Raw genomic sequence first — 27,780 nt, 5'->3', positions numbered from 1 at the left:
AAAAGTGCCCAAAGTAGCAATGTCGGCTAGCGAGACGAGACCGAAGAAAAATAAGAACGGTAGTTGGACTAAGGTCGTGAACAAAAAAAGGAACAAGAAACCAAAGATGCGAATTCGTCCGGAGGCAATTGTAATCTCCAGCGAAGGAAATCTAACGTATGCGGGGATACTGAAAAAGATTAAATCTGACCCCGACCAAAAAGACCTAGGCGAGAATGTCAGCAAAATCCGGAGGATCCAGAAAGGGGATCTCATGCTCGAGCTGAAAAAGCCGACGTGGAAAAAACGGACGGCTTTCGCAACCAAGCTATAAACTCACTTGGGAAGAATGTCGCGGTTTGTTCCCAAAAACCTGAGATCTATATACAATGCAAGTATCTCGATGAGGTAGCATCTAGAGGGCAGATCTGCACTGCCTTAAAACAACAAATTAATTTGGAGGAATTCAGTGAAGAATCTATCGTGAGCCTAAGAAAAGCTTATGGCGATACTCAAACGGCCACAATGCGACTGCCAGTGGAATCAGCGCAGAAGGTTCGGATCAGATGGGTTGTTTGCTGACTAAGGGACCATATCTCTTTAAAGAGGTGCTTCAAAAACCTAATGTTTGGACACTTCGCGAAGGCATGCACTAGTGGCATCGATCGGTCCGATCCAGAGTGCAATAGAGACCCAAATGCATTTTGTGCGAAGGAAAGAAGGGACGGGATAGCCGACATAGGAGGTGGAAAATGTCCGGGATTAAGGAAGGCGCTAACTGCAGTGAAAAAATGAGATTAATACAAACAAACCTAAATCATTGCAGGATCGCACAAGATTTTCTTGCGCAGACCACTTACGAATCGGCGATGGAAATTAATATCATTAGTGAACCGTGCAGAAATCTTGACGGTGGTGTATGGGTCACAGATTCGATTGGTGGAGCGGCGATATGGACATGCGGTCGTCAAGCCATACAATATAGCATGAGTCAGGCCCCACCGCGCCTCACACTGCTGAGGATGAAGACTTGTTAGACGATCTTGTTCATGACGCAATGGGACGAGGTCCAAAGGTGACTTTAATACGTGGGCCATCGAGTGGGGCAGCAAAGAGACGTAATGCAAGGGGGCGGTGCTTATTGGAAGCATTCGCCCAGTTAAATGTAGTTCTGGCCAACGAAGCGGATGTAAACACTTATCGGAAAGAGGGAGCTGGTTCAATTTTAGATCCGACTTTTCTCGCTGGCACGTGACATGTCCTGGCAAGTTAGCGAGAACTTCACGTACAGCGACCCCTAGGCAATCACCTTTGAACTAAAGACGGAGCCACAAGGGAGGAGATCCGAACCGCGGAAGCCGAAATTAACAAGAACACAAGGATGGTCTGCAAAAGCGATGGATGAGCAAACATTCATGTGGTTAGACCTTCCTAGCAAAGCAGCCACCTCCACGGATAGAGCCCTCAATGTCACACAAAGCATCTCTAAAAAATGTGACGCGTCGATGCGTAGGAAATGTTCATCCCCATCCCCATCCCATCATCGACTATTGGTGGAATAGTGAAGTTGCCAGCCTTCGATCGATTTGCCACAGAGTCAGTTGAATGGCTCAGAGGGCAATATAGGTAGGATCGATCAAGAGTAAAAGAAGGATGCCTATGAAGAAGCCCGCAAGAACCTCAAGTTCGCCATCCAGCGAAGTAAGAGGGAATGTTTTAGGGAGCTCTATTCAGAAGCGGACATAAATCCGTGGGGTACCGCCTGTAAAAACGTGACAGGACGATTCAGATGCCGATCATCTCCGCAGATAACGTGCCCTATGCTCTTGTTGAAAATAATCCAGAGGTTATCTCCGCAGCAAGAGGGGGTACTGGCATCTTCCAGCGCCCCATGAATGTGACGCCGATTCCACCACTCACCAGGAACAAGCTGCTGGAGATCTGCAATCGAGACCTGTTACAATTTTTGATTGTCACTTTTTGAGCCCTCACGCCCTTATGTTCCGCCCGATATCAAATATGGAATTAGTTTCGAAAAGTACTAATTAAGCCCTTTCATTTGATAACGCATATGGCCACATTTTATGAAAAAAAACTTTTGTACCCTCCATTCATATGTATGGGGAGCCCCCCCTTAAACTTAACACAATTTTCATGACAATCGGTCTAGTCGTTACCGAATAAATCGGGTGTGACAGACCACAGTCAGACAAGCGCGACAATAGAAGAATTCGAAGGAATGCTAGGTATGCTCGGATGAAAGTCCTGGGGGTTTAACGTGAGTACCTGCCGTGAAGGCATAATCCCACGGTCCTCTTCGGACAGGGATTGATTTTGGGACCACAATCAGAGCCCCGCCATGCAAGCACAGCGGTCCTGGTTTATGCAGAGTGCAGGGTCAGCATTCATACCAGTGGATGCGAGGCCTATCTAACACCTCTGCCGCAACTAAGGAGTACGGCACCCGAGTAGTACAGCACAACTCCACGCTCGAGCTTCGAAGAGCTCTGCCCGCGATGTAGGCATAACCACAACCACCATGAAACTCTCACTAGGGGGCCAACCGCAAATAACCGGGCCGAGAACACATCCTCCAGGAATTCTCCTGGAGCATATGCTCTCAGAGGGCCATCCCGGTTTCCATGGTACCAGATAACCTCCGGTGAGGCTTCGTGGCAGAGCCACTTCAGATGAGTCCCTTGCAGACTTGGGTCTGATCGGATGCAAGAAGTCGAAACCGCAAGATCATAGCGGGTGATTTCAACGCGTGGGCCGTGGATTAGGGCAGTCACACTACGAACACCAGGGGCCGTATCCTGCTCGAAGCTTTCGCAGAGCTAGACTTGGTGCTTGCCAATACGGGAAATGTTTCAACTTTTCGTGGGACAGGGTCGGGCTCAATAGTCAATCTGACCACATTGGCGAGGAGAATGGCATGGTTTGTCAGTGAGATTTATACTCACAGCGACCACCAGGCAATTTTGCTCCAGATCGAATATTGGTCATGCGATGTGCGTTCCCGCGGAGCTGGACACTAGGGTTGGTCCGTGAAAAATTTTGAAGAGGATGCATTCAACGAGATGCTCTTGGGAGGTCAAAATCCCGGTGGTGTGACTATGGAAAAGGTAGAGGAAATGATGAGACGCATAACGAGAGCATGCGACGCTGCTATGTCGAGGCGGCGAGTCCTCGCAAAAGGCGCTCAAACTATTGGTGGAATGAAGAGATCGCAAAGTTAGGGGATGCGTGTTTTCGAGCTAGAAGGATCTGCCAACGATCTAGAGGAAGACCGGACTTCGACAAGAAACGGCAAGTATATGTGAACCTTCGAGGTAGGCTTAAGCAGGCTATAAGGACCAGCAAACAGGAATGCTTCAAGTAACTTTGCGCCGAGGCAGACCAAAGCCCCTGGGGAACAGCGTACAGGATGATTATGAAGAAGATGAGGGGGCGAACACCACAACTGACCTACCCGCATCTTCTGCTCGATATCGTGATGCCGCTCTTCCCGGATAAATGGGAGCGCAAACACCACAAGCAAGCATTGGACGTCTACACTATACCTGAATAACTGAGGAGGAACTTGCGCAAATTTGCCGGAAAATGGGTGATAACAAAGCCGGTCTGGATGCTGCTCCAAATAGAGCTCTCAAACTCGCTGTTACGACCAGATCTGACTGGTTTATCAGTGTTTTTGAAACATGCATGGTAAAAGGAGTTTTCCCCGACCGGTGGAAGAGGCAAAAACTAGTTTTGCTCCCGAAGCCGAACAAGCACCCAGGACCGATTGCCTCATCAACACGGCAGGAAAGATGCTTGAAAGGATCATCTACAATAGACTGCTCCCTATCATTGAATATAAGGATGGACTATCGGAGCAGCAATTTAGATGTCGACAAACCCACTTAATGATTGACGCCGTAGACGTTGTTTTGAAGCTGGCTCGAGACGCGATGTCGTCTAAAAAATGCTGTGCCGTGGTGACGTTGGACATAAAAAAATCCGGTAGCTGGGAGTGGATAAAAAGCTCATTGGCTAAAACGGGTGTCCCTAGTTATTTGACTAAGCTCCTCGACAGTTACCTTTCGGAGAGGACACTTCGGTACGACACGGATGACGGATCCAAGCAGTACACCGTCACCGCAAGAGTACCACAGGGCTCAGTGTTGGGTCCTCTCCTGTGGAACGTGATGTACAATGGGGTCCTTGTCCTTCCCGTGCCAAAGGAGGCCACAAAAATCGGTTTCGCAGATGATCTAGCTGTGGTTATCGTCGCGAAACAACCTGGAGACATTGAAATCTACGCTAACGAAATCATTAGCGCCATAAAAGCGTGGCTGGAGATGGATCAGCTTGACCTTGCGGAACAAATGTTGGAAGCGGTCTTGATTAGCAACCGTGGGAAGAGGAATACGGTTAATATTCGTGTTGGTGGTCTCATCATCATCTCGAAACCGGTTATCAAATACCTATGAGTGATGATTGATGCTAAAATCAATTTCAAGGGACACCTGAACTATGACTGTGAGAAAGCGGCAAATACCAGCGTATCATTAGCGCGGATGATGCCTAACATTGGAAGCCCAAGATACAGTCGCAGATTACTTGTGGCCGGAGTGGTTCCATCGACGCTATTATACGCGGCACCAGTTTGGGAGGAAGCACTAACGTGTGAGAGTAATCAGAGGAGGGTAAATATGACTTACTGCTTAGTGGTGCTAAGGGTATGCAGCGCCTTCAGAACAATATCAGGCAAGACAGCGTGTGTTATTGCGGGAATGATCCCAATAGACATTCTGGCAAGTGAGACACGCTGCCTATACGAGATAAGGAAAATGAATCCTCCTGAAAAGGATGCAGAATACCGAAAGGCGGTAAGGCGAGAGTCGCTGGAGAAGTGGCAGCAACGGTGGGACGATGAGAGGGGTCGCTGGACCCCATATTGAGGAGTGGATCCAGCGGCGACCCGGCACGATTCAATACCATCTGACCCGATTCCGTCAGGACATGGTGGTTACAGGAAGTATTTGCACCAATTCAGACTAGATGATTCTCAACTTTGTCCTGAATGTGGTGGCACACCTGAGGACCCGGAGCATGTTATGTTCCACTGTCCACAATTTTTCTCAGAGAGGAAGAGTCTAGAAGACTCCCAGCAGCCCGTAGGACTTCATCGGAGAAATGTTGAAGTCGGTAAAAAGCTTGTGTACGGTGAACTCCGTAATCACCGCGAAGTAATGCTTCGCAGCTCCGCGGGAAAGGAGAAAGGAGTAAGTGGGGGTGATTTTAGTGAGTGAGAATACCACACGCTGCTGCACCTGGCGCGGCAGTGTCTTTCTAAGATTTCCAAATCCACCCATTAAAAAAAAAAATACAGCAGACACACAGGCGGACAGACAGACATCGAATCGATTCTAATAAGGTTTTGTTTCACACAAAACCTTAATCAAGTGACAGATCTTTTTCCTGAGAATTTACTGAAGGACTTCGCTCAAATAATAGATTTCCAAGTGGAGGCCAAATTGGTGTTTCAAAATTTCTGTTTTTATAAAATAAATAAAAAATATTTTTAATGAATCAGGAACATTTCACGTAAGAATGATTTTTACTCCCTATAACAACAAAATAATAAAAAATAAAAGTTAATTCTTTTTCAAAAAAACTTACCGCAACATTTTCCGCAATCCAATTAGGCAGCCGTTTCCGCATCCACCCCCCATGACAGTTTCTGGCATGATCATTTCCATGCGCGCGCCTTTGACCACGATCATTTTCTCACTCCAGACACAAACCAATTTTCGCACTACACCACCAAATACTTCCCGACTCATAACTTTCCCGTTTCCCATTCGCAAGAAAACACGGAAACCGCGATTCGCACGCTCACATAACCTCACAAAAAGAAATTTCATTGCAAAACGAAAACATTTCACATCGCCGCGACGACCGACCGCTCGCCTGTCAAACGGTAAAAACGAAAACAGCGTGCACCAGAGCGGGACGCCCGCACCTACCCAGCTCAGGCCATCCCGTTCCACCGTTGCACATTCCGTCGTCGTCGGACTTCGCGTGGCGGTCGGTCGGTCGTCGGCCGCCTCGACAGAGACTTCTCCACTGCATGGAAAACTTGGCTACTTACCTGCGGACGATTTTCCGCCGGAAAAATGGAACAAATTCACAAAACGCCACAATCACTTCACACGCACAACACGGGACGCGGCACGCACGAACGCTGCACTCGGCTCGCGACACGATCGGCCGCCGCGATTTCGCACAAAATCAAAAAACAGAAACCACAATCGCGGAAAACGCGTCCCCGACGTACTGTCAACAAAAACGAGTGAACCCGCGAGTGGTTGTTTGTTTTCTTCGTGTTTTTGTTCATTGCGCCCGCCACCAGGCACTCCGGTGAATTTTCTTGTAGTTGGGACGGGAATCGGGGCGGGTCTAGGGTCTGGTGCGTGGCTTTGGTTCGTGGAGAATTCATGGAGACCTGATGAAGGGAGAAATTTCGAATTTGAGGTTAATTCGAAGTGCGTGTACTTGACGGCGAATTGTTTTGGTTTCGTGCGTTGAGTAGGCTCGCAGTCGAGTAGCCTTGCCGTTGAATTTGGGTCGGTGAAATGGCCAAGAACGAGAGTAAGTCGGAGGTGGAATCAAGCAAGCGGAAAGCGAAGAAGCGTAAGCAGCAAAATCAGGCAGAGGACCCTCACGAGGAGAAAGTGTTCCTGGGTAGGTATCAAGAAGGACCTTGTTCTTCATCCTCCTCATAAATTACCTGAAAATGATCCATACCAACGCCTCTCCATTTCAGAACAAGCCCGCAAGGCATCAAAACGCAAATCCGAACCACTCGAAAAAAGTCCCAAGAAGCGAAAGTCCCACCAGAACGACTCCGAGGACAGCGCCAACTCCGACGATGAAATCCGGGAACCCACTCAGCAGGAGCTCCACGAAAGTGAAAAGCCAGAAAACACCCTCGACATCGAAACCATTCGCCAGAAGAAGCAAAAGTCACACAAGAAGAACCTGAAAATCAAACAGGACCAGGCCACGCTCAAGGAATCGGAGCGCAACGACCAATACTTGACGCGATGGAAGCATTCCCGCGATGAGTGGAAATTCGAAAAACTACGACAAGTTTCCATTCAGAAGTCCGTGTTGGATCCTTCGAAAATGAGCGATGAGATTTTCCCGATTGCCTTGGAGTATTTGGCGGGAACAAAGGGCGCAGCGCGCGGTTTAATGGGGAAAGCAGCCGAGGAAGACATCAAGAGGCTGGACAAGGAGTTTGGGGAGTCGCCAGAGGCGAAGAATGATCCCGTGAAAATGAGTAGATATAAGCGGGCGCGGGAGCTGGTTCAAGTTTTGCAGTAGATAAAGTATTTTAAGTTTAAAGTTTTTGACTGTATTAATTTTAGTTGTGCATGATTTAAATATATTTGGTTAATTAAAGTTGTTGAACTCGTTTTTTCTGCACAGCTACTGTAGTCCACGACGAATAAATGTGGCCCCCTTCATTCCCTCCCCAATGCTGCAAGTTCGCTGAAATTTGCTTCAGATTCCTCTAGGTCTTCCCAAGAAGCTTGCACTTCTCCAACTATTCAGCGGCGCTTACCTCCAGTTTGACTCATTATATGCCAGCCAACAATAGTGTTATAACCCTTTCTTAAAGTGTGTCCTATTCACTGCCACTTCTGCCTCACAACCTAGACTATACGCCGACAACGTTCATCATTATCAACGGCGCAACAACCGGTATTCGGTCTAGGCCTGCCTTAATAAGGAACTCCAGACATCCGGGTTTTGCGCCGAGGTCCACCAATTCGATATCCCTAAAAGCTGTCTGGCGTCCTGGCCTACGCCATCGCTCCATCTTAGACAGGGTCTGTCTCGTCTTCTTTTTCTACCATAGATATTGCCCTTATAGACTTTCCGGGCTTTATAATCCTCATTAAGTGACCCGTCCACCGTAACCTATTGAGCCGGATTTTATCCACAATCAGACGGTCATGGCATCGCTCATAGATTTCGTCATTATGTAGGCTACGGAATCGTCCATCCCCATGTAAGGGACTAAAAATTCTTCGGAGGATTCTTCTCTCGAACGCGGCCAAGAGTTCGCAATTTTTCTTGCTAAGAACCCAAGTTTCCGAGGAATACATGAGGACTGGCAAGATCATTGTCTTGTACAGTAAGCGCTTTGACCCTATGGTGAGACGTTTCGAGCAGAACAGTCTTTGTAAGCTGAAATAGGCTCTGTTGTATGCCAACAATCGTGCGCGGATTTCATCATCGTAGCTGTTATCGATTGTGATTTTCAACCCTAGATAGGAGAAATTGTCAACGATCTCAAAGTTGTATTCCCCTATCCTTATTCTTCATGTTTGACAAGTGCAGTTTGATGTTGTTGGTTGGTTGGTTTTCGATGCTGACGCTGCCACCATATACTTTGTCTTGCCTTCATTGATATGCAGCTCAAGATCTCACGCCGCCTGCTCGATCTAGATGAAGGCCGACGACGTTCTTCGTTTGAAATTGCGTCGGGGCGAAATAGCTCGAGGATACAGTGGGGGACTGGTATTAAGCTTGCAGCTTCCAAGTAACAATGACACTCACTTTCCATATGAACCATTGATCTGCCATTAATATAGATAGGAAGAGTGTGACACTGCTTACCTCTCTTTCCAAATCCAGGACCATTTAGTCGTTGACTCCGTGAGATAATCAGTCGATATGTTTGAGGAAATATGCCATGGCCCATTAAAGTCTTCCACATCCTCTGGAAGGGGCGGCATAAAAAACGTCATCAGTAGCAAGAAGAATAAGATCAAGGGGAAAATTCAATTCTAGCGAACTCCCTATGTACAGAGAATGTCATTCCTGCGAAGTATACCCTAGATGTCCTGGCTGCCGAAAACTTTTTACAAATCGTGAAGAGCAGGTAAAGCGATGATCTGAATATCACATACTGTTCCAAAATGATCCACAAAATGTTGATGAATTCAGTGCAGGAATGGAAGTCAACCTGCTCTCTGCTGATTAAGTTCATGATACCATTTTAACACCAACTTTACACGTCACAGGAATTCGAACAGCAAAGCACCCTCCAAATGACCAAAGCGTGCCTGAATTCCTAGGTACTTGTAGAATTCTGTTTCGGCATAGCTTGGACGTGATGACCTTTCATCAGCATCAGTCAAAAGCCTTGGTGTAATCGGTAAAGCAACGAAGCAGATTTTCTGGCTTCCAGTTGCTTATTCCAAAACTACCGAGCCGATAATGACGAACGCATTTTTTAATGGTCGGTTAGCAAATAATCAGCCTTGTGTAAGCGTAGTTCCACCGTACGAGTAACAATCAAATTTATACTGTGAAGCAGTTGACGGTGTATACTGGTCACGAGAATTTCTGCATTCCATTCAGGCTATGACGCCTCTAATTCATTGAGCTGTCGATCTCCTTTTCGACAACATCCCTCAAAACATCTAAAGTCAATCAGAATATTCTTTTGCTTCCGTCACCCACTGAAAACTGCAATCCTTGGAAGGTCTGATGGGATTCATTGGGTGATCTTAAAAAGCTCCTTCTTCTTTTTCTACACACCTCTGGAGTATTTTCAGCAAATCATCGCAACCGACTCCATTCGACAGAAAGTTTCTGATTGAGTGGCCCCAGAATTTCAATAACGGGTATTTCACTGGGAATGACATAGTTTCGGTAATCCCTATGCATTTTGTTTTTCATCCATCTATTGGCATTGCCAATACTGATTGGAAGCAGCCTAGCAATCTTTTTTTTCTTTTTCTTCAGTCTTTATTCCATTCTGATACACAGTTGACTCGTCTTGACCAGTTGCGCCATTTTACTCGGTCAAAAGTCTGATCTGGATGGAATCGTGAAGCTTTCAAATTACCATCTAGCATATCAAGCCATCGTAGGTTCCCGGCCTTTTGATCGTTCTCCATCGACTTCGATATTTAGACTAATCTTGGCAAAGGAATTCTTGTCAATGCGAATTACATGTTCATAAAATGGAAGACATTTCTTTCGCAATTTTTCCACTATCGAGTTAATTGTATATCGATCGCGGATGTTCTTATTTGGGATGTGATCATGATGTGTTGCGCTCCTTGCCCAACGCAATATTTTAGTGGCGATTACCGCGATAGAGGGCAAATGACATAATGAAATTTTGGATTTGAGGCGTTCGATAATACGTCGATCATAAAGAACGCCAATTGTGGAACGCCACTTCGTTCAAGTTACGCTGATGCATGAAGCAATTTCGTAACGCAGTTCACCATGGGCTGATAGTATTGATCCGAGATATTTAAATCACTTAGTTCTGGGCAAGTGACTACCACTGACAGAAATAGTGTCTGTACTAGGTATTATCGCAAAACACACCAGATAAGTTTGTGTGGCATACGGTCAAATGTCTTCTCTAGATCCGCAATGTAGAGAGATAGCTGCTTCTCACAAAATTTCTCTATGAGTAACTACGTAGCATGTATTACCTCAATAGTTCTGCAGTTCGCTGTTATTTGAACGATGTCGCAAATATGCCTGATAACAATGCGTTCGAAATTCTTCAGGATATCGGACAACAGACGAATCGGACCGTAATTTAAACATTCTGCTGGACTTCCTTTATTTTTCCACATATGGACGGTTGAACTTTCTTTTCAACCCGATGGAGGGCAATTGCGTAATACAAATCACCTCTGCTCCTTTTTCACAAAATCATCAAGTGCCAAGCAAAAACAGAATGGTAAAAATTCAAGTCCCAATCGCTGAAACGAAAAGTTGGCAGTTGCCACCAAAAAGCTAAAAATGGTTCTTAACCAAAAGGTTCGAATCTTGAAACATAATTGAGTAAGTTGTCCCCTTCAGGAACGTCCGATTATTCACTTTGGAAAGCTATGTAAATCTGCTCGAGCTCAGGTTAACGATGTTAAATGCCTCTCAATCTCTGGATGCATCCCGATCGATTGCTCACATGGAAAAAACGACGTAACAACCATTAACTGGTGTAGGCTTTCCTTAATAAGGAACTCTGAACACCCTGGTTTTGTACGGAGATCCACCAGATTTACGCAATCGCTCCATCTGAGGCAGGGCTTGACATGTCCTCTTTTTTACCGTAGACGTTGTCTTTATAGACTTTCCAGGTTGGATCATCCTGTTATGATGTGGAAAGTCCCCGCCAAAAGCTTCAGATATTTTTGGTACGTAATAATAGAAAAGTTCTATCCCGAAGCGAGCCAGCGTAAAAAGCGAATGAATCTCCCATGCTGCTTCGCTCCAAGTATTCGCACACCCATTTAACCACCCCCACTAGTTCTCACCATGTGCATCGAATAATGGTTTTTGAGGTTTTGTTTACAAAACAAAACCTTATTAAAATCGGTTCAATGTCTGTCTGTCCGTCTGTCCTTTCTCAGAAACGGCTATACCGGTTAACACGAGATTTGGGGGAAAGGTGGGAACTGTGAACGCCCAGACATGCAGTGAGTGATATCCTTCTACGTTGAGATTTTTTGGGGGGTGGGGGGTCCTATTTGGATGTAATCCTGGATCCAAAACTAAATTGGAGATTGGACATAGAACTGAGACCTGTATAGCCTTCTATGCCTGTAAGAGAACCTTTGCAAAGAAATGGGGTCACCGGCCGAGGATGGTTCTCTAGATGTACACCGGTGTAGTATAGGATGAAGTTTAATAGGATTCAAAGAACCGCGTGTGCAGGTGCAACGGGGGTCTGCAGTCCTGGGACTTCCCAACCAGGGAAAAGTGGAATACTGGCGGGTTGTTGCAGGGTTATGATTCAACATTCTTTACTGATGGATCAAAGATGGGCTGTGGAGTCGGCGCGGGGGTTTTCTCGAATACACACTGTGTATCCAAGTCGAATGGTCTCCCATGTTTCGCCAGTGTATTCCAAGCGGAAGTACTGGCGATATTGGAAGTCTGTTGATGGCTGGAGCGAGATTCACGCCCCAAGCGTAACAAAGCCATTCTGACCGACAGTCACGTGGCGATCAAGGCTTTGTACTCAGCGACGACATTTTCCGTAATGGACATTGAAATGGGAATCAAATAAATACCACTTGAGGAGAAATACACCGATTACTATATCTCACTAAACGAAGAGCTCTGAGAAATTTACTTTTTTTTCTCTCTGGTTTTTGTAGCTTCCGGTAGCAGGGTTGGCTTGGTTAGATCAGATTTCCCACTAGGCTTAGTCCAGCTGGATTAGGGAAGCCCTTGAATCAGCTTATCATGCAACGCCATATCGATCGCAGTCGTCCTTATTCCGGAAGTCCCTGTTTCCATTACCACGAGGCGGCATTCATTGTCGTTGGTCGCCAGCCAACACTCGGAATCATAGACAATAACAAGGCAAACGACGCTGCAGTAGATTTTAGATTTGAAAGTTCGTTAATACGTCGGTTGTGGGGCACAACATCATTGTGGTTGCACCGATGCGACTGAAAGCTCTGATCTAACTTACTTAAATCGCGTAGTTCTGTACCGAATTCTAATTTCATTCTTACTATTATGAGATCATCCGAAGGACACCTTGAGAAAGTAAGGGTTAGACTTCTTCCGCGAAAATATTTACTCGCTTGCCATTCAAGGTTTTGAATAACGAACCAAACGACTCCGAATTTAGGAGTGGACTGAACATAAAACACCAACCGGACAAAGTAAAATCTCCTCATTCTGTCTCGTATTTTCTCTTCTCTTTATTTTACAAGTATGTATACCTCAAAAATATTTTACATATAGAGATAATTAGTTGCTAATTACATAATATTATTAATAATAATCAAAATTAATAAACACATGCGTTTCAACAAAAAAGTAGAAAAACGAAAAAAACACTTCCGTCTTCAATTTAACAGTACAGATCGCAAACAAAGTAGTTCAAATTAAAAAAAAATATATCTATTTACCGTGGAGAAGGAGAGACAGAAAACCTAGATTCCAATCGCTCCCCCCACCCCGAATGAATTATGTACGTAAATCCTTTGGGAGATAATTCGCACTGACTTAAGATCACACCGTGTTGCTTCCACGACATCGTCGCCCTCCTTCATCCCCGACATCATTTTAAACTTAAACACAAATAATTTGATAGTCTTCGGTTCCTACATAGAAGTCAACGATGCTCTTTTAACTTTTCCATTATTTTTAAAGTTTTGCCCCGTTAGAAACTCCTTTACATGCACGTTCGCATCACAAAAGAATGAAATTTACAAATTCAATTTCCATTTAGTATAACTTAAAGAGAATTTTCATCCACTAAATTAAAAGTGATTAAAATTAATTCAACATTCCTAATTTTCATCTAAAATGCAACAATTCCAGGTGCAGCATCGCCTCCTGCACCTGCCCCTGTCCCGCCGCCACCTGCCTGTTCTACCGGAGATTGAGCTGGGACGGGGGCCGGTTCAGCGGCTGGACTCGCTGCCGTTGCTACTCCCGCTCCACTTGCTGTTGCATCTTGTGATTTCTTCTTGCGATGATCGTAATTGACCAGTCTCTGTCCCACCAAGTATTTGTCGTTCTTGATCGCCACGTAAAGCTTCTTGAACTGTCTAATTTGAAAGTAGATGATGGCAATGATGATTGCTACTATTAGGAAACACGGGTAGATCTCGCGAACCACAAGGATGCGTGTGTATTGGCTTGTGAAAAAGATGGGGACGATTGAATGCGCTATGACATAGGGAACGGCCAGAGCCAGGCCGAAGCATGTGATGACCGGGGCTGCGAGCTCACGGATGATAAACCTGAGGTCAATGTCGCGCAAACCGTCGTGGCAGGCACGTTCAATCGCTCGTTTCAGCCTCCAGTCTGGTCCCATCACGGTTAGGGCGCATGCGATTTTAGTATACAATACGCCCAGGGTCCAGTCTTGCCATAAAAAGTGTATGGGAGTCTGGTCCAATGGCACTCGAAGTGGAATAACCAAGACGAGTTCCAACAAAAGTCCAAACATGAGCGGAATGACTCCCAACATTAGAATAAAAATGAGGGCAGCTAAGGCATACGATGCTCCCACTGATAACCATTGCTTGAGTTTCTGCACGACCGCTTGTCTTCCTTGCGGCAACAAATTCACAGCAATTGCAATTCCTCGCGATATTATCCAACACAAATAGGTTCCCATAGCTGCTGTGTACAGTTCATGAGGTCTTGATGGTGTTTCTGAACTCACCACCGTCTGAGCTGGATTCGAAATATGTCCCCCAACTGACCAAAGAGCCATACATTGACGTCCAATCCAAACCGGCACTGTCAATGTAACCAAAGAGCTTACAACTAAACTGCAACACATTAGAAACACTAATCCAATTAAACGTAGTGGGAAAAATGTTGGACGGTCATAGGGTTGAAAACCGACTGGAACATCGCGTTCCAGGATAGCTTGATGTGCTGCACCTAGTCCTTGACCATGTTCAGGTGGTGGCCGCGGTGGCGGAGCAGCATCTTCATTTTCGGCTGATCGTTCACTGCCTAGTAAGTAACTGCGAATTCCCAGGAGCCAGGAGACCACATTACACCAAATTCGGATTAAACCTTTCAGCCAGATTCGTGTATGTGATTGTTCGAAGAAACCGGGAAGAATGATCTGAAAAGAAAAAAAGGAAGTTTGATAATTTGAAATTATTCTTTTAATATTGCCAGAATTTAGATGCGTATATAATAGTTAGGATGGGAAAACTTAAAATTCCTTAAAAGCCAGTTCTGATGCTTCCACTATTTCAGAGAAGTGGGGAGAGATTGACTGATAGACAACTAAATACCTCCTCGTCATTAGAGCACTAATCTGGAACTGTTCCGACAAATTTCTTCGAGTTAGCCCTCCTGCATTAATAATCCTTTTCAGCAATGGGAGGGGAGGAAGGGAACTTGTTAGTTCAGAGCCGGTGGAGCGGAATCTACTTCGTAAGAAGAACACAGACGTACTGTGCAAGACGGATCCTTTTGCCACTGCTCCTCCGCATCTCTCTGACAATCTTCTCCGGAGGACTCCCTGTATCTGCATGAAGTTGCAAAAGAATCCCAGCCCCCGATGAGCCAGACAGTACATTTAATTTCGACTGGTTTTCCAAAAAGAGCTCCAACTCACCTCGCATCCTTGCGCTAGTAGAGGTTTTTGCGTTCCTTAGCAAGAAGAGGGAAACGGATTACTTCCGCGATAACCAACACAACGTTGCACGGTTCTGAAGTCAACATGCGTAAACATGAAGACGAAATCGCCCGACTACAAAATTATCGTCAGACCTGTGTTAAGTTATGGCAGCGAAGCGTGGCCTTAACTCTGACAGCAATAGCAACACTGAGTAAGGTCCTACGGCAGAATATTAGCAGCAATTGGCAGGCCTTTGTGCCGAACAAGTTCTTCTTTGAAATAGTATCAGGCCAGCGCACTCTGATGATACATCGCAGACAAGTGTTGGCTTGGAGCTTTTGAAAACAGATTTTAGACAGGACAGCGAAAGTGCTGTTAATGCGCCGGGCAACATCCATTTGCAATGCCACCCTCGGCAGAAACCACGCTTTCTAGACATACAAATTTATCGACGTCTTCGATGTTCTGGCCATTGATGCAGATAGGGAGAGTGTCATGACACGCCAGACTGAGAACCTTGGTTTTGTTCGTGTTTATCTTCAGTCCAACCCTACATGCCTCTCTAAGGTCCATGACCCCATCAAAGAGCAAACAGATGACATCAGTGTTTGAGGAAAGATGTCATCATCCATTGAATTCCTCAATGTCCTCAGGGCAGCATGAAGAACGTCACCGATAACAAGAAGAAATAATATCGATGACAGGTTGCAACCATGACGGACTCCGCCTTGGACCTCAAAATCCACCGAAATTTTACCCCGGTGCAGCACGTGACATTTTGCGCCATCGATATGGAGTTGCACTGATCGTGGAAAAACTGCGAGAGAGGCGTCTTTGATGGTATGGTCACGCAATTCGCGCTTACGAGAATTCACTTGCCAAGATTGGTCTGAAAATCGAAGTCGATGGTAAAAGACCAAAAGGCAGGTGGAAACAACGGTGGCTTGATACGCTGGATGGGGATTTAAAAGCCTCGAGATTGCATCCTGATCAGGCACTCGATAAAACCAAATGGTGAAATCAATCATGACGAGCTGACCCCGCTTGTGAACGGGACAAAGGCTGAAGAAAAAGAGGAAATTGGAGTTTGCTGTCAAAGGTCAGACCTAGATCCTTGTAAGAGGCAATCACGGCTAAGGGTTGACCAAGATAATAAACCAGTGTCGGAGAGAAGTTTTTAGTGAATAGCAGCATTTCTTCACAAGTTGCTGAGGTTTGATTGAAGACGTAAGAACTTAACCAGGAGAGCATACTCGTCGGCAATCCATACGAGCGGAGTTTGGTGAGAAGCAAGTAGTCAATGGAATTGAAAGCTTTGTAGAAGTCAGTATAGATTGTATGGACGTAGTTTCTTGTATTTAATAACTTCGCAACAAAGTTGATGAATTTCAACAAATTGATCACAGTGGTGCGACCGGGTTGAAATCCATGTTGCTCTTTCACAATGAGGTGACCGAAAGGAGACGAAATTCAGTCTTTTATGGATCTTGGAGATTTTGGAGAACAAGGAAATGATGGATTTAGGTCAGTAGTTTTCGGCCCCGGTGTTATCACCGTTTTAAGGTTTCGTGTAAAACAAAACTTTATTAAAATCGGTTTACTGTCTGTCTGTCACACGCCTTTTTCTCGGAGACGGTTATAGTGATTGACAAATTTGGTGAAAAGGTTGGAACTATGAACGCTTACGCATACAGTGAGTTACATCCTTTTACGTCGAACTTGAAGGGGGGGGGGGGGGGGGGGGAGTGCCCATACATACAAAAGGGGGGTGTACATTTTTTTCACCAAACACAGTCATGTGGGGTGTCAAATGAAAGGTCTCGATTAGTACTTTCCGAAGCCGATATTAATTTTGATATTTGTTGGAAAGGTGGGAAGTGAGTTCACCATAGCAGTACAAAATAGCAGCAATATAGTCTATGATATAGAGCATGATCTCACCAAGTTTGGTGTCACATTATTAGTAACAAAGTTATGATAGGTCAAAGTAGTCACTTCCTTGCAAATTCAACACTTTGAATGTCAATATCACTTGAAAGTGGATATTCTCAAATAATGTACACGCTCAAATGTCTTCATAAAAAAAATTCACAAAACCTTTCATACCTGAAGCGTCCAGCTTCCGGTTCATCGACTTGTTTGTATAAGAACTTCCTTCCACATGTCCGGAAAAATGCCTTCAGACAAGGTGTTGTTATAAATTATAGCAAGGAGAAGGGAGATGTTTGATTTACATTTTTTAGGAAAAGATTCTGAATGATATCGAGACCGCAACCGCCACTAACTTCAACGTTTCCAAGAAGGAATTCGACAATAGAGGGATTTAGAAGGGGAATGGAGAGTATACTAGCCGAAGAGGAATCAAATGTGTCGGAAGAGAGATAAGATGAATGGTTAGGAGTAAAAACGCAGGAGAAATGATCCCGAAGAAGTTCACAAGCTGATTTAGAGCAATAACAAATGTGATCATCCAATTTAATATTAACATTAAATTGCCACATGTGATCAGAAGAGTTTGAATTCCCGTCGCGCTTCGATGCTATTTAAATATTTGAAATGTGCACTTTTGATCTGGATTTTCGCAGATGAACGTAGAGTTACAATCTTTACCCTGTCTTCAGCATTCCTGTTATGCTTAAACCTCAGACGAGCTTTGTGTTTCTCACGAAGAGTATTAAAGACCTCTACAGTGAACCAGGCAAGGCAGTTGTGCAAACTAGGACGAGAGAGGGGAACAAAGCAGGGATCGTTTTCTAAAATGTCATGAAATCGTGAATCACACCTTTGTGCCATCGCTCGCGGTTACCTAAAATGCGCTTCAGCTCCCCTCACGGTTTCTCGAGACGCTCATACTGGTCATCTACTGTTCTGCGCCAAGTGCCCTTGGGGCGACCCACTTGTTGGCCATCTTGGGAGAGTACAAATACAGTGCTGAAATCATTGCGATTTGCGGCATTTTCCGCTTCCCTGACCAGCGCAATAGCAAATTCTTTCTTGTCACGGCCTACACTACGCTGAACTTCTAAGGATTTCACACGATATTGAAGTTCGAGCGAGTCACGCCCACCATCACTCGTAGCGGTCAGTAGACCCTTCATACCCTCAGTTTATCGATCTGCCTCCACTGTCGAACGACAGCTGGGCCATACAAACGGTCGATGCTCGAGCTCGAGCTCCCCAACTCTGCGAGAAGTGGCGGACGCAACACGCAAGCGAACTTAACCGACCATCATTTGGAGATATCTTTCGAGGCCGATGTCAGAGGCCTCTCTAGAAAGTCTCACCATCCCCTTCTTGGCTTAGACGCAGAATGTTCTGCTTATATTATATGTCGAGGAGCGTGCGCACATTCCAGAAGCCAATCATAGTCCATTTTTGATAGCCAAAAATCGTTGGCGTGAGGTCAGTCCCTATCCAAAGTGTTGTTATCCAACAAATTCTTATTACTTTTGCTTAACGACAAGCAGGGAAGGCTTTTTGTGTATTCTTGGACGGTAGAGTGAGTCATCAAGTAGACTTGGACCAGAACAAATGGAGAACAACCTACTCTCACGTATATTGGCGTTTTAAATTTGGATATTATTCACATCATTATCGTGTTTTGCGATTAAATAGAAAGGAGCCACCTGAAGCCACTTTCAATCATGCTGCTTCCAAGGAAGAGGTGAGGCAGCGTCTGATTACTTGCCTTTGCCCTGGACGACACCGTTAGTAGTCTTTCATTTTTCGACTGCCTGCGTAATATATCACTGAGTGCAGCATTTGGAATGAAGGATGGTAGTTCAGTGCTCTGAAGATCTTTCGGAATTTCTTGAAGGTAACTGGCCGCGGAAAATTACGTAGTTTTTATTCGCCACGCCTGTTGTGCAACTCCGTTCTTGTTAATGGTGCTCTCCATTTCTGAGCACCTCAAATGCACTTCAAGATATTAATAACGAGAACACCGATTGTTAAGATAGTCAAACCGAATGCGTAACTGCTGCTCTGGATTTTCCGGTGAAACCAGAATGTCATCGACATAGAAACGTAAAAATCGAGTTCTTTTAATGTCTCGCTCATAAATCGTTGGAAGGACTGTGCCCGAACGTCATCACTGAAAGTAATGACAGCTGTTTTGGGGATGCTACTTTCCACAACAAATCTATTTTGCTAAAGATTCGTTAAATGGCAAGCCCCGTGAGAACGTCCTCAATGTGCTTCATTGGACCGATCGACAGGGCTCAGTACTCGCACTAAAACGGCGATAATCGACACAGGGCCGCCAGTAGACATCCTTTCTAGGAACCAGTTACAGTGAACTCGATCAAGGTCTGCTTGATGGAGAGCAATGGCCCATCTTAAGCACATACACGAACTAGCTACACCATCATCATCAACGGCGCAACAACCGGTATCCAGTCTAGGCCTGCCTTAATAAGGAACTCCAGACACCAATTCGATATCCCTAAAAGCTGTCTGGCGTCCTGACTTACGCCATCGTTCCATCTCATGCAGGGTCTTATAGACTTTTCGGGCTGGATCATCCTCATCCATACGGATTAAGTGACCGGCCCACCGTAACCTATTGAGCCGGATTTTATCCACAACTTGACCATCATCGTATCGCTCATAGAACTAACTTCGCCGGAGTTAATTACTCGGGGGCTCGTCGAGCTCATTCGGCGACTGGTGTCCTGGTTGTTACAATATGATGCTGCATCGAGAGATGTGCGGCTATAAGCCTGGGAATCAACGCCGGGAATTGTCTGAGCACCTTATAGTAGCGTGCAACTGTTGGCGTTGCACAAGCCACCTGTAATCCTTCAGATGATTCACCGATTGATGCACTACACCACCAGGATCGATTCTTTAGTCTAAACTTCACTCGAAGACACCTTTTGGGCATACGTACCTGTAACAGCAGCAACTGCAAGCTAAGCTCATTAACTTCGGAGTCCCCAGACAATGTGTAGGGCAAGAACGCCGGCCAGATGTTCTTCAAAATTTGAATCGGCAACCACAGCATAAGCATCACTGCCGAACCGAAAATTATCGCGGACGCCACCAATCTCCTCGCGTGTCTCATGATCGACAAGTGAATCATTTCCTGCAACGAACAGAGACCGAAATCAGGACATTTTCCTCACTGAAGCGAGCAAATAAGCCACTACCTGTATTGGACTGAAATCTGGATCATTTAAATTCCTCAGGAACCACAAAACGCCTGGTCGTATCACTTCCCTGAGGAGAACTATGAATGAGGCGAAATAGTAAACGTAGACCATCCCAAACATCCAGTGGATGAAGAGTGACGTGCCAGGAGCGGCTCGAAAACTTGTCTTGCGGTCCTTAATGGAGGCATCGAACATGGGCAATGAGCAGATGTCCAGCCACCAGCCGCAGATCAGTGGCAACACGCCGATTTCAACGACCGAAAGCAACGACACTTTCACCACGATATAGCACAGACCGAGGAGCCACCGAATCTTCCTCATTTGTAGTAACCGCGCCAGCGAGTGCAGCATGATTAACGTCACCCCAATGATGCAGTAACCGAACAGGGTCGTTAGCAATCCGTGAAAGTGCAGCAGGGGCTTGTCCGGCCTGAGGAAGCCGAGATACGAGATGACACAGTTGCCAATGCAGTGCGGCAGAAAGGCAAACGTGAAGATGAAGATGGTATTGAGGGAGATCACCCAGAACACGTGCTCCAGGAATACCATGGACCCGTCGAAGCCTAGCAGTCGCTCCCAAGTCAGCTCCTCTGCGGCGCGATCCCATTCCATTGGATTCCAATTCGCTTCCTCGTTGCCGTTTGCCAGGTCGTTGTCCGCATCTGCCGCTTCTGCGTCCGCCTGTGGTGGTTCTGCGTTGTCCATAGGCACGTCCACGGGGGCTTCTCCCTCGTTGTTGTTGTTCTCATTATTGTTGTTGTTGATGGCATCGTTTGCGTCCGCTTGTCCGCCGTTTGCCTCGGCTTGCTGTTCTTGGTTTTGGTCGTTTTGCTGGGGCGCGTCGTCACGCTCGAGCCAATCTGGCCCGCCACCATGCAGGATTTGTTCCCGCAGCCAAACTAGTCCAATAAACGAGAGCAGCGTGCAGGTAACCACGAAGCAACCTCGCAGCACGTCCGACGCTATATTCTCCGTTGAAAACACATCGAAAGGCAGTGAAAGGATTGTATCGAAGGAGGAGCCGCTGAACATGAATCGGTACGTCCGGTACGCCGTCAGCGGCACTATTCCAAGCCAGGCGAGGGCGACCAGTGTGTAGTGCAGCCAGTACTTGGCAGCCCGGGCCACCGAACTAAGCAGACCCCCGGCCACATCGCGGAGCGGCAGCACCCTCGGCATGTCCGGCGAGTAGATTGGCGTGAACGAGAACCGGTGGCCGCACAGCTCGCAGTACTCCTTGCGCGAGTAGCGCATCCATTGCGTGAGGCAGTCTTGGTGGATCCACTTGATGCTGCCGGTGCAGATGCACGGGTGGAAGAGCGGCCGGTCGGACTGGCCCTCGCAACGACACACTCGACAGATATCGCCCTGCGTCAGATCGTCCATAGCGGCAGCGGCAACGGCAGTCGCGACAAAATGAACTTCGACCCACTACCGCCCGATTACGGCTGGTGCTTGTTTACCGCAAATGTTTTGACGACCTCCGCGGTCGTGCTGCTCGTGTCGAGTCTTCTCGTCAGCAAGCGCCCGCTCACTTCCAACTGGATTTCCACGCACAACCGCGCGAAAGGTTTCGTCGCCTCACCAACGAAGGAAATGAACACACGTCAGTACTCCGGGGACTGCTTCAAGCTCGAATGAATGACTTTTAACTTGTTTGGGGTTGCGTTACGTACGTTCTACGGTCGTGTCGCGGGAGAGATTTTTCTTGGTGCGGGGGGCGCCCGTCTCACGTGAGCGTCGATGACATTTTACCCGATTTATCACCTAATTCATGGTGAATTCTTATTTATTACCCGCAACTGAAGCACTCATAGGTTGTTTTTAATGCTAAAATAAAACGGTGGAAACTATCGACTGCCGCGGGGACAAAGAAACGACACAAACTGGAAATTGAGCTCTTCTGACACTTTGCGTTCTTCTTGATATAATTTCACTTTTTTCTATTATGGTGGTTGTGGATGCTTCTTCTTGAATGGTGTTTGAGATTGCTTAAATCAGAATTCTTCGGGAGAAAATGTTGGCAAATTGTGAGGATTTCGGGGAAGCCCCAAAATTAAAGATAAATAAAAAATACCAGAAAATTGAGTAAATCCCCATGGAATTCGATAAACTGATGTTTTATACAAGAAAATTCAATAAACTTTTCAATCCAATTGAAATACATGCGTGTACGTGTTTTTGGTTTTTCTTTCGGGCCAACGAGATTGAAAGCGATGAATTGTTAGTGGTATTGTAGGCTTGGGATAAATTCGCTGTTTCAGACGTATCAGAGGGGTTGCATCGTACCACAACAGATAGAAGAATTCGAACCCTGGTTACTTTATGAAATTTGATTTCTGGATGCCGACGAGTTATCTCTCAGTAACAAAAAAGAAAGGGCAGTGTAGGTCCCAGGGTGAAATGTGGATTGGTGCCCACGATGGAGCGTAAAACCTGGGAAACGCCCACTGAACCAACACCAATAGCACCAAAACCTATCCCCACTTCCAAGTGGTGACCGCAGGGAGCTCTTTCTTAACGAAAAGCTGCAGACGGGGAAGGATGAGGGTGAGTCTCCCGCATCGAAAAACGGTACAAATTGTACCAACTGGTGAGCCACGGACAGGATGGATTTTACAACGACGAACTCGGCAACGAGAACGGAATAACGATTTACACATTTTCCCATGGAACACGTGCTCCCTGTACAGAGATTGAGCTGCCAAGCAGCTAGCCGATACCATGTTCCAATATAGGGCTGATGTAACAGCGTTGCAGGAGATGCGTTGGACAGGGACCGGTTTCCTGGAAAAGAGTCGCTACACCATATATTATAGCGCCCATCCAGTAAACCATGTGCTAGGCTTCTTAGTCAACCAAAAAATGAAACCTACTGTTATCGGCTTTGAAAATATAAGCGAACATACTCTGCGCAAATTGCGAGGCAAATTTAGAAATATAAGCCTCATTAACGTTCACGCCCTTACAGAGGAGACTGTAGAGTCGGACGATACCTTCTACGAGGCAGTTGAACGAACTCTCGAAACCTGTCCCAGATATGATATCAAAATCATACGTGGGGATTTTAATAGTAGGGATGGAGCCTGTATTCAGGTGATTCGTTGGCTCCCATACCTTACATCAAAATACAATTGATAACGGACTGCGGGTTATCAAATTAGCAGTGTCACATGAAATGGATGTTGAAAGCACCTGGTTTGCGCGGGAAGTGGTCCACAAACAAACGTGGGCCTCTCCGGACGGGACCACTTTCAACAAAACTGACCACGTGTTGATCGAACGCCGCCACTTCTCAGCCTTGATGAATGTCAGAAGATATAGGGGGGCCAATATACACTCAGATTACTATCTCGTTGGCATGGTGCTCCGCGCTTGAATGACAACACCACCCAGAATCCCCTCTGACAATCAGGTGAGAGTTAGCACTGAAGCCATCCACAACACAGCCCTCCGCAACATCTATAAGAGGGAAATGGATACCGCAATAATTGTATTCAACAGAAATCCTGGATATGAAGCATCAACAAATGACCTTCACAACCACCTGAAGAACGTTATTATAAATACGGCCATAAACACACTTGGCCCCAGCCGCAAAAGGAGTCGGAACGGCTAGTTTGACGATGAATGTAAGCTAGCAACGGAACGGAAGAATGCTGCATACCGAGTAATGTTGCATTCTCAAAGGACGTGGGCACGCGCGTCGATGTTCATTCCTCCGAGACAAAGAGGGAAATCTGATTTCCGACAGAATGGACATATTAGAGCGATGGGTTGAGGACTTTCATTAATTACTTAACAATCAGAACATCGGCGAGTTGGAAGTCTCGCCAACTGAAGACGACGGACAAATACTGCAACCATCAAGCATAGAAGAAACAATCCGTGCAATTCATCGGCTTAAAAATTATAAGTCGCCACGAGCCGATGGAATTACAGCCGAATTGGTTAAATATGGAGGCGACCAATTACACAAAGCGGTTCGTCAGCTTATACTCATGGTGTGGGACAGCGAATTAACCCCTGACGATTGCCAAAGAGACATTATCTGTCTCATACATAAAAAGGGAGATATCACACAGTGCAGCAATTATAGAAGTATCACGTTGCTGAATACCATCTATAAGATGCTCTCCGCTATCTTGCTAGTTCGGATAGCCCCATACGCCCAGAATGTCATTGGCCCGTACCAAAGAGGCTTCACTCCAGGCAAATCAACAACAGATCAGATTTTCTCTCTGCGGCAAGTGATGGAAAAACTATTGGAATATGGACATCAGTTGCACCATCTCCTCATCGACTGTAAACCCGCATATGATAACATAGCCAGGGTAAAACTGTACACGGCCATGAGAGAATTCGGTATCCCGACGAAATTGATAAGACTGACTAGGCTGACCCTGACCATTGTGCGAGGCCAGATAAAAGCAACTCTCAAGACCATTCGACATCAACAACGACCTATGACAAGGGGATGCCCTATCATGCGTTCTCTTTAACCTGACCCTCGAAAACTGTTGGCGCGAGATCTTGGGCTGCACATCAATGAAGGCAAGACAAAGTATATGGTGGCAACATCAGCACCAAAAACCAAACAACCAACAACATCAAACCGCACTGGTCAAACGAGACGAATAAAGATAGGAGACTACAAGAAAAATTGCGAACTCTTGGCCGCGTTTGAGACAAGAATCCTCCGAAAATTTTTTGGCCCCATACATGAGGATGGACGATTCAGTAGCCTACATAACGACGAAATCTATGAGCGATACCGTGACCCTCAAGTTGTAGAAAAATCCGGCGCAATAGGTTACGGTGTGTGGGTCACTTAATCCGTATGGATGAGGATGATCCAGCCCGGAAAGTCTATAAGGGCAATATCTATGGTAGAAAAAGAAGAGGAAGCAGACTCTGCCTGAGATGAAGCGATGTCAGCGCGTAGGTCAGAACGCCAGACAGCTTTTAGGGACATCGAATTGGTGGACCTCCACGCAAAACTGGGATGTCTGGAGTTCCTTATTAAGGCAGGGTTAGACCGGATACCGGTTATTGTGTCGTTGATGATGATGATGATGAAGGATACCCAGAACATAAAACCACTATGGAAGACGTGAGAAAGAATAAACTTACGGTGCAAGGGCTCGGAACCCCAGTATCGGCGCTTTTGGGAGTGAGCAAGCGGGCTCCCGGTCGTCGATACCCCTTGACCACAGTGCCTCGGTGGTGGACAACTTGGCCACCGTGGTATCTAACACTACAAGTGTTCAGATTATTTGGAAAAGACGGTGTTCCGTACCACTCTACTGAGATAACCAGTAACAAAATCTAAGAAAGATGAGTTGGACGACAAAATCGGCAACAACACCGAGCGCACATATTCAAGAGAAGCGACAGCGAGAGGTACTCCAGGGCCAGGAAAAGGACCCATTCAGAAGAAGTTCGTCAACGTTGACATCTCCACCAATGCCAAACATAATAAAAGATAAAACGGAGATAAGGTCAATGAATGCCAAATGTGAAGGACTATTTGAAAGTAGTAAGTTGAAAGAACTAGGTTACCTAATTAGATACTAGCATTGAGGAAGGAGGCACGTGGTCTCCGAAACGATTGTATGCGGGAAAAAATAAAAATATTTACAGAATAAAGAAAAAAACCTAGTTCTTTTTTCAACTGAAAGTAGTAATCCGGTTAGGACTCATGGAGGGCAGACCTCTAATGCAGAGGAATTACCTTTCACCCAACTTGGTGCAAAAATAGTTGAGCTGTCCGAGTTTATCAAGGACAAATACAATTTCCATCAAGCCATAAAAAAATAGGGGTAGAGATATTAGAGTGTTCTACAACAAATGGCACCAGGAGGAACCAAATTCCAAGGACAAGTTGAAATCTTCTACCCCAACGGTGTCACAGGCGACCCAAGTGACACCTAATCTTATTGCAATCAACCTGCCACCAAACAAGATAGTGCCGGAAAAAGACGTGGATCCTCTGGAAAATCAGCAGGCTTATAAGAGGAAAAAGGCCATACAAATAGTCCCGAAAAAAGGAACTAAAAACACCGAAGAGGGAAAGCAGATCCCCCAAGAGCAAACTCCGGCAATCGAATCGGCAAAATCTAAAGAGAATGAAAACGATGAATGGACCAAGGTAGGCGAAGAAAAGGGTAAAAGTGCGAATTCACCCAAAACCAATTGCGATCTCCAGAGAGGGAAATTAGTCCTACGTGGATATACTGAAAAAGGTCAAAGCTGATCCCGGTCTAAAAGATCTAGGCGGAAATGTCAGCAAGATTCGAAGGACCCAGAAAGATGACTTCATGTTTGAGCTGAAAAATCCAACTTGGGAAAAACTGATGGCTTCCGAACTCAATTTAAAGCTCCATGGGGAGAATATCACAGCACGGACCTAAAACATGATGTCTATATACAGTGCAGAGATCTCGATGAAGAGATATTCAAAGAAGAAATTTGCACTGCCTTGATGGAACAGTTCAAGTTGGAAGGACTTGCCGACGGTCCAGAGCACGTTCTCTTCTACTGTCCAAGATTTGTGGAAGAAAGCAAGAACCTAAAAGGGAGTCTAGAAGAGGTGCTCGTACTAAAAAATCTGGTGCGAAAAATGCTAGCATGTCAGGAAGACTGGGATGCGATTAACTCCATAGGCGCATCTATCCATAGTAAACTGCGAAAGGCAGAGGAGACTAGAAAAGCGCGGTTACGTGCGCCACGTAGAGACGAAACGTGACCAACTTAAAGTGAGCTGACTTCGCACCGTGATGGTGGAGAGTGGGGGAATTGAGTAGGCGGTGGCTTTAGTATTGTTATTTCCACCTCCTTAAAAAAGGCCCTTACTAGCCTCTCTCACTCTCAAACATCTAACCAACAGAGTCATGGCGTATTTCAGCGATAATTCTCTTAAATCTAAGGTTATTTGCTTCAGAAACCCCAGTGGGAAATGCCACTGACGCACAGTGCCAGAAAGTATAGGCCACCAGGTCACCCAACCTAGCAGAAGCTCTCCAACGCTTCGAAAGGACTATACTTAGGAAATCCACCGCCAGATACGGTAAGTCGAACATAAAATTCAACGAAAATTCTCTTCTGTACGCCCTCTCCGTCAGACTGAAGAAGTGGCGATCCCACCCTAATCCACTGATAAAAACGCTTGCTATGGATAACGCCTCGTTGGGGGAGCAGAGAGATCTCTGTAAACATTAAGGTCCCCTTTGAATTAAAGTCCCTCCTCCTAGCAATTAGGCTCCACAATCTAAGCTCCCTCAATCTCACTATCTCCTTGGTCCCTCCCGCCTTTGGTCACTGTTCTTGCAAAGGCCCAAATCGAGTAAAAGATATCCATTTCTCGGGTTGCTATTACCAATGAGGAAGCGCTGCACTTTATTCTAAACCCGCCTCTCATTCCTGTCCACCGGTGCCTAAAAACTCTCATTCCATCGTTTTCCAGTACGGAGTGATCACACCATATTAATTGTAATATTT

General features: G+C 45.9%; 2 protein-coding genes across 2 annotated transcripts; one reads left to right on the top strand and one right to left on the bottom strand.

Annotated features, from left to right (window-relative positions):
- Window positions 1-6,414: 6,414 nt before the first annotated feature.
- On the top strand, window positions 6,415-7,448 carry LOC119649165 (uncharacterized protein C7orf50 homolog). The gene is made up of 2 exons (XM_038051190.1): window positions 6,415-6,711; window positions 6,794-7,448. The coding sequence occupies exons 1-2, from the start codon at window positions 6,603-6,605 to the stop codon at window positions 7,354-7,356; spliced, it is 672 nt and encodes a 223-aa protein (XP_037907118.1). The 5' UTR covers window positions 6,415-6,602; the 3' UTR covers window positions 7,357-7,448.
- A 5,258-nt stretch (window positions 7,449-12,706) lies between these two features.
- LOC119650442 (E3 ubiquitin-protein ligase MARCHF6) lies at window positions 12,707-22,240 on the bottom strand. The gene is made up of 3 exons (XM_038053285.1): window positions 20,278-22,240; window positions 20,019-20,213; window positions 12,707-14,623 (listed from the first exon to the last, which is right to left on the bottom strand). The coding sequence occupies exons 1-3, from the start codon at window positions 21,664-21,666 to the stop codon at window positions 13,337-13,339; spliced, it is 2,871 nt and encodes a 956-aa protein (XP_037909213.1). The 5' UTR covers window positions 21,667-22,240; the 3' UTR covers window positions 12,707-13,336.
- Window positions 22,241-27,780: the final 5,540 nt, after the last annotated feature.

This window comes from Hermetia illucens, chromosome 2 (assembly GCF_905115235.1).
Source record: "Hermetia illucens chromosome 2, iHerIll2.2.curated.20191125, whole genome shotgun sequence".
In the NCBI taxonomy this organism is placed as follows: Eukaryota; Metazoa; Arthropoda; class Insecta; order Diptera; family Stratiomyidae; genus Hermetia; species Hermetia illucens.
This window is presented reverse-complemented; position numbering and strand designations above follow the sequence as displayed.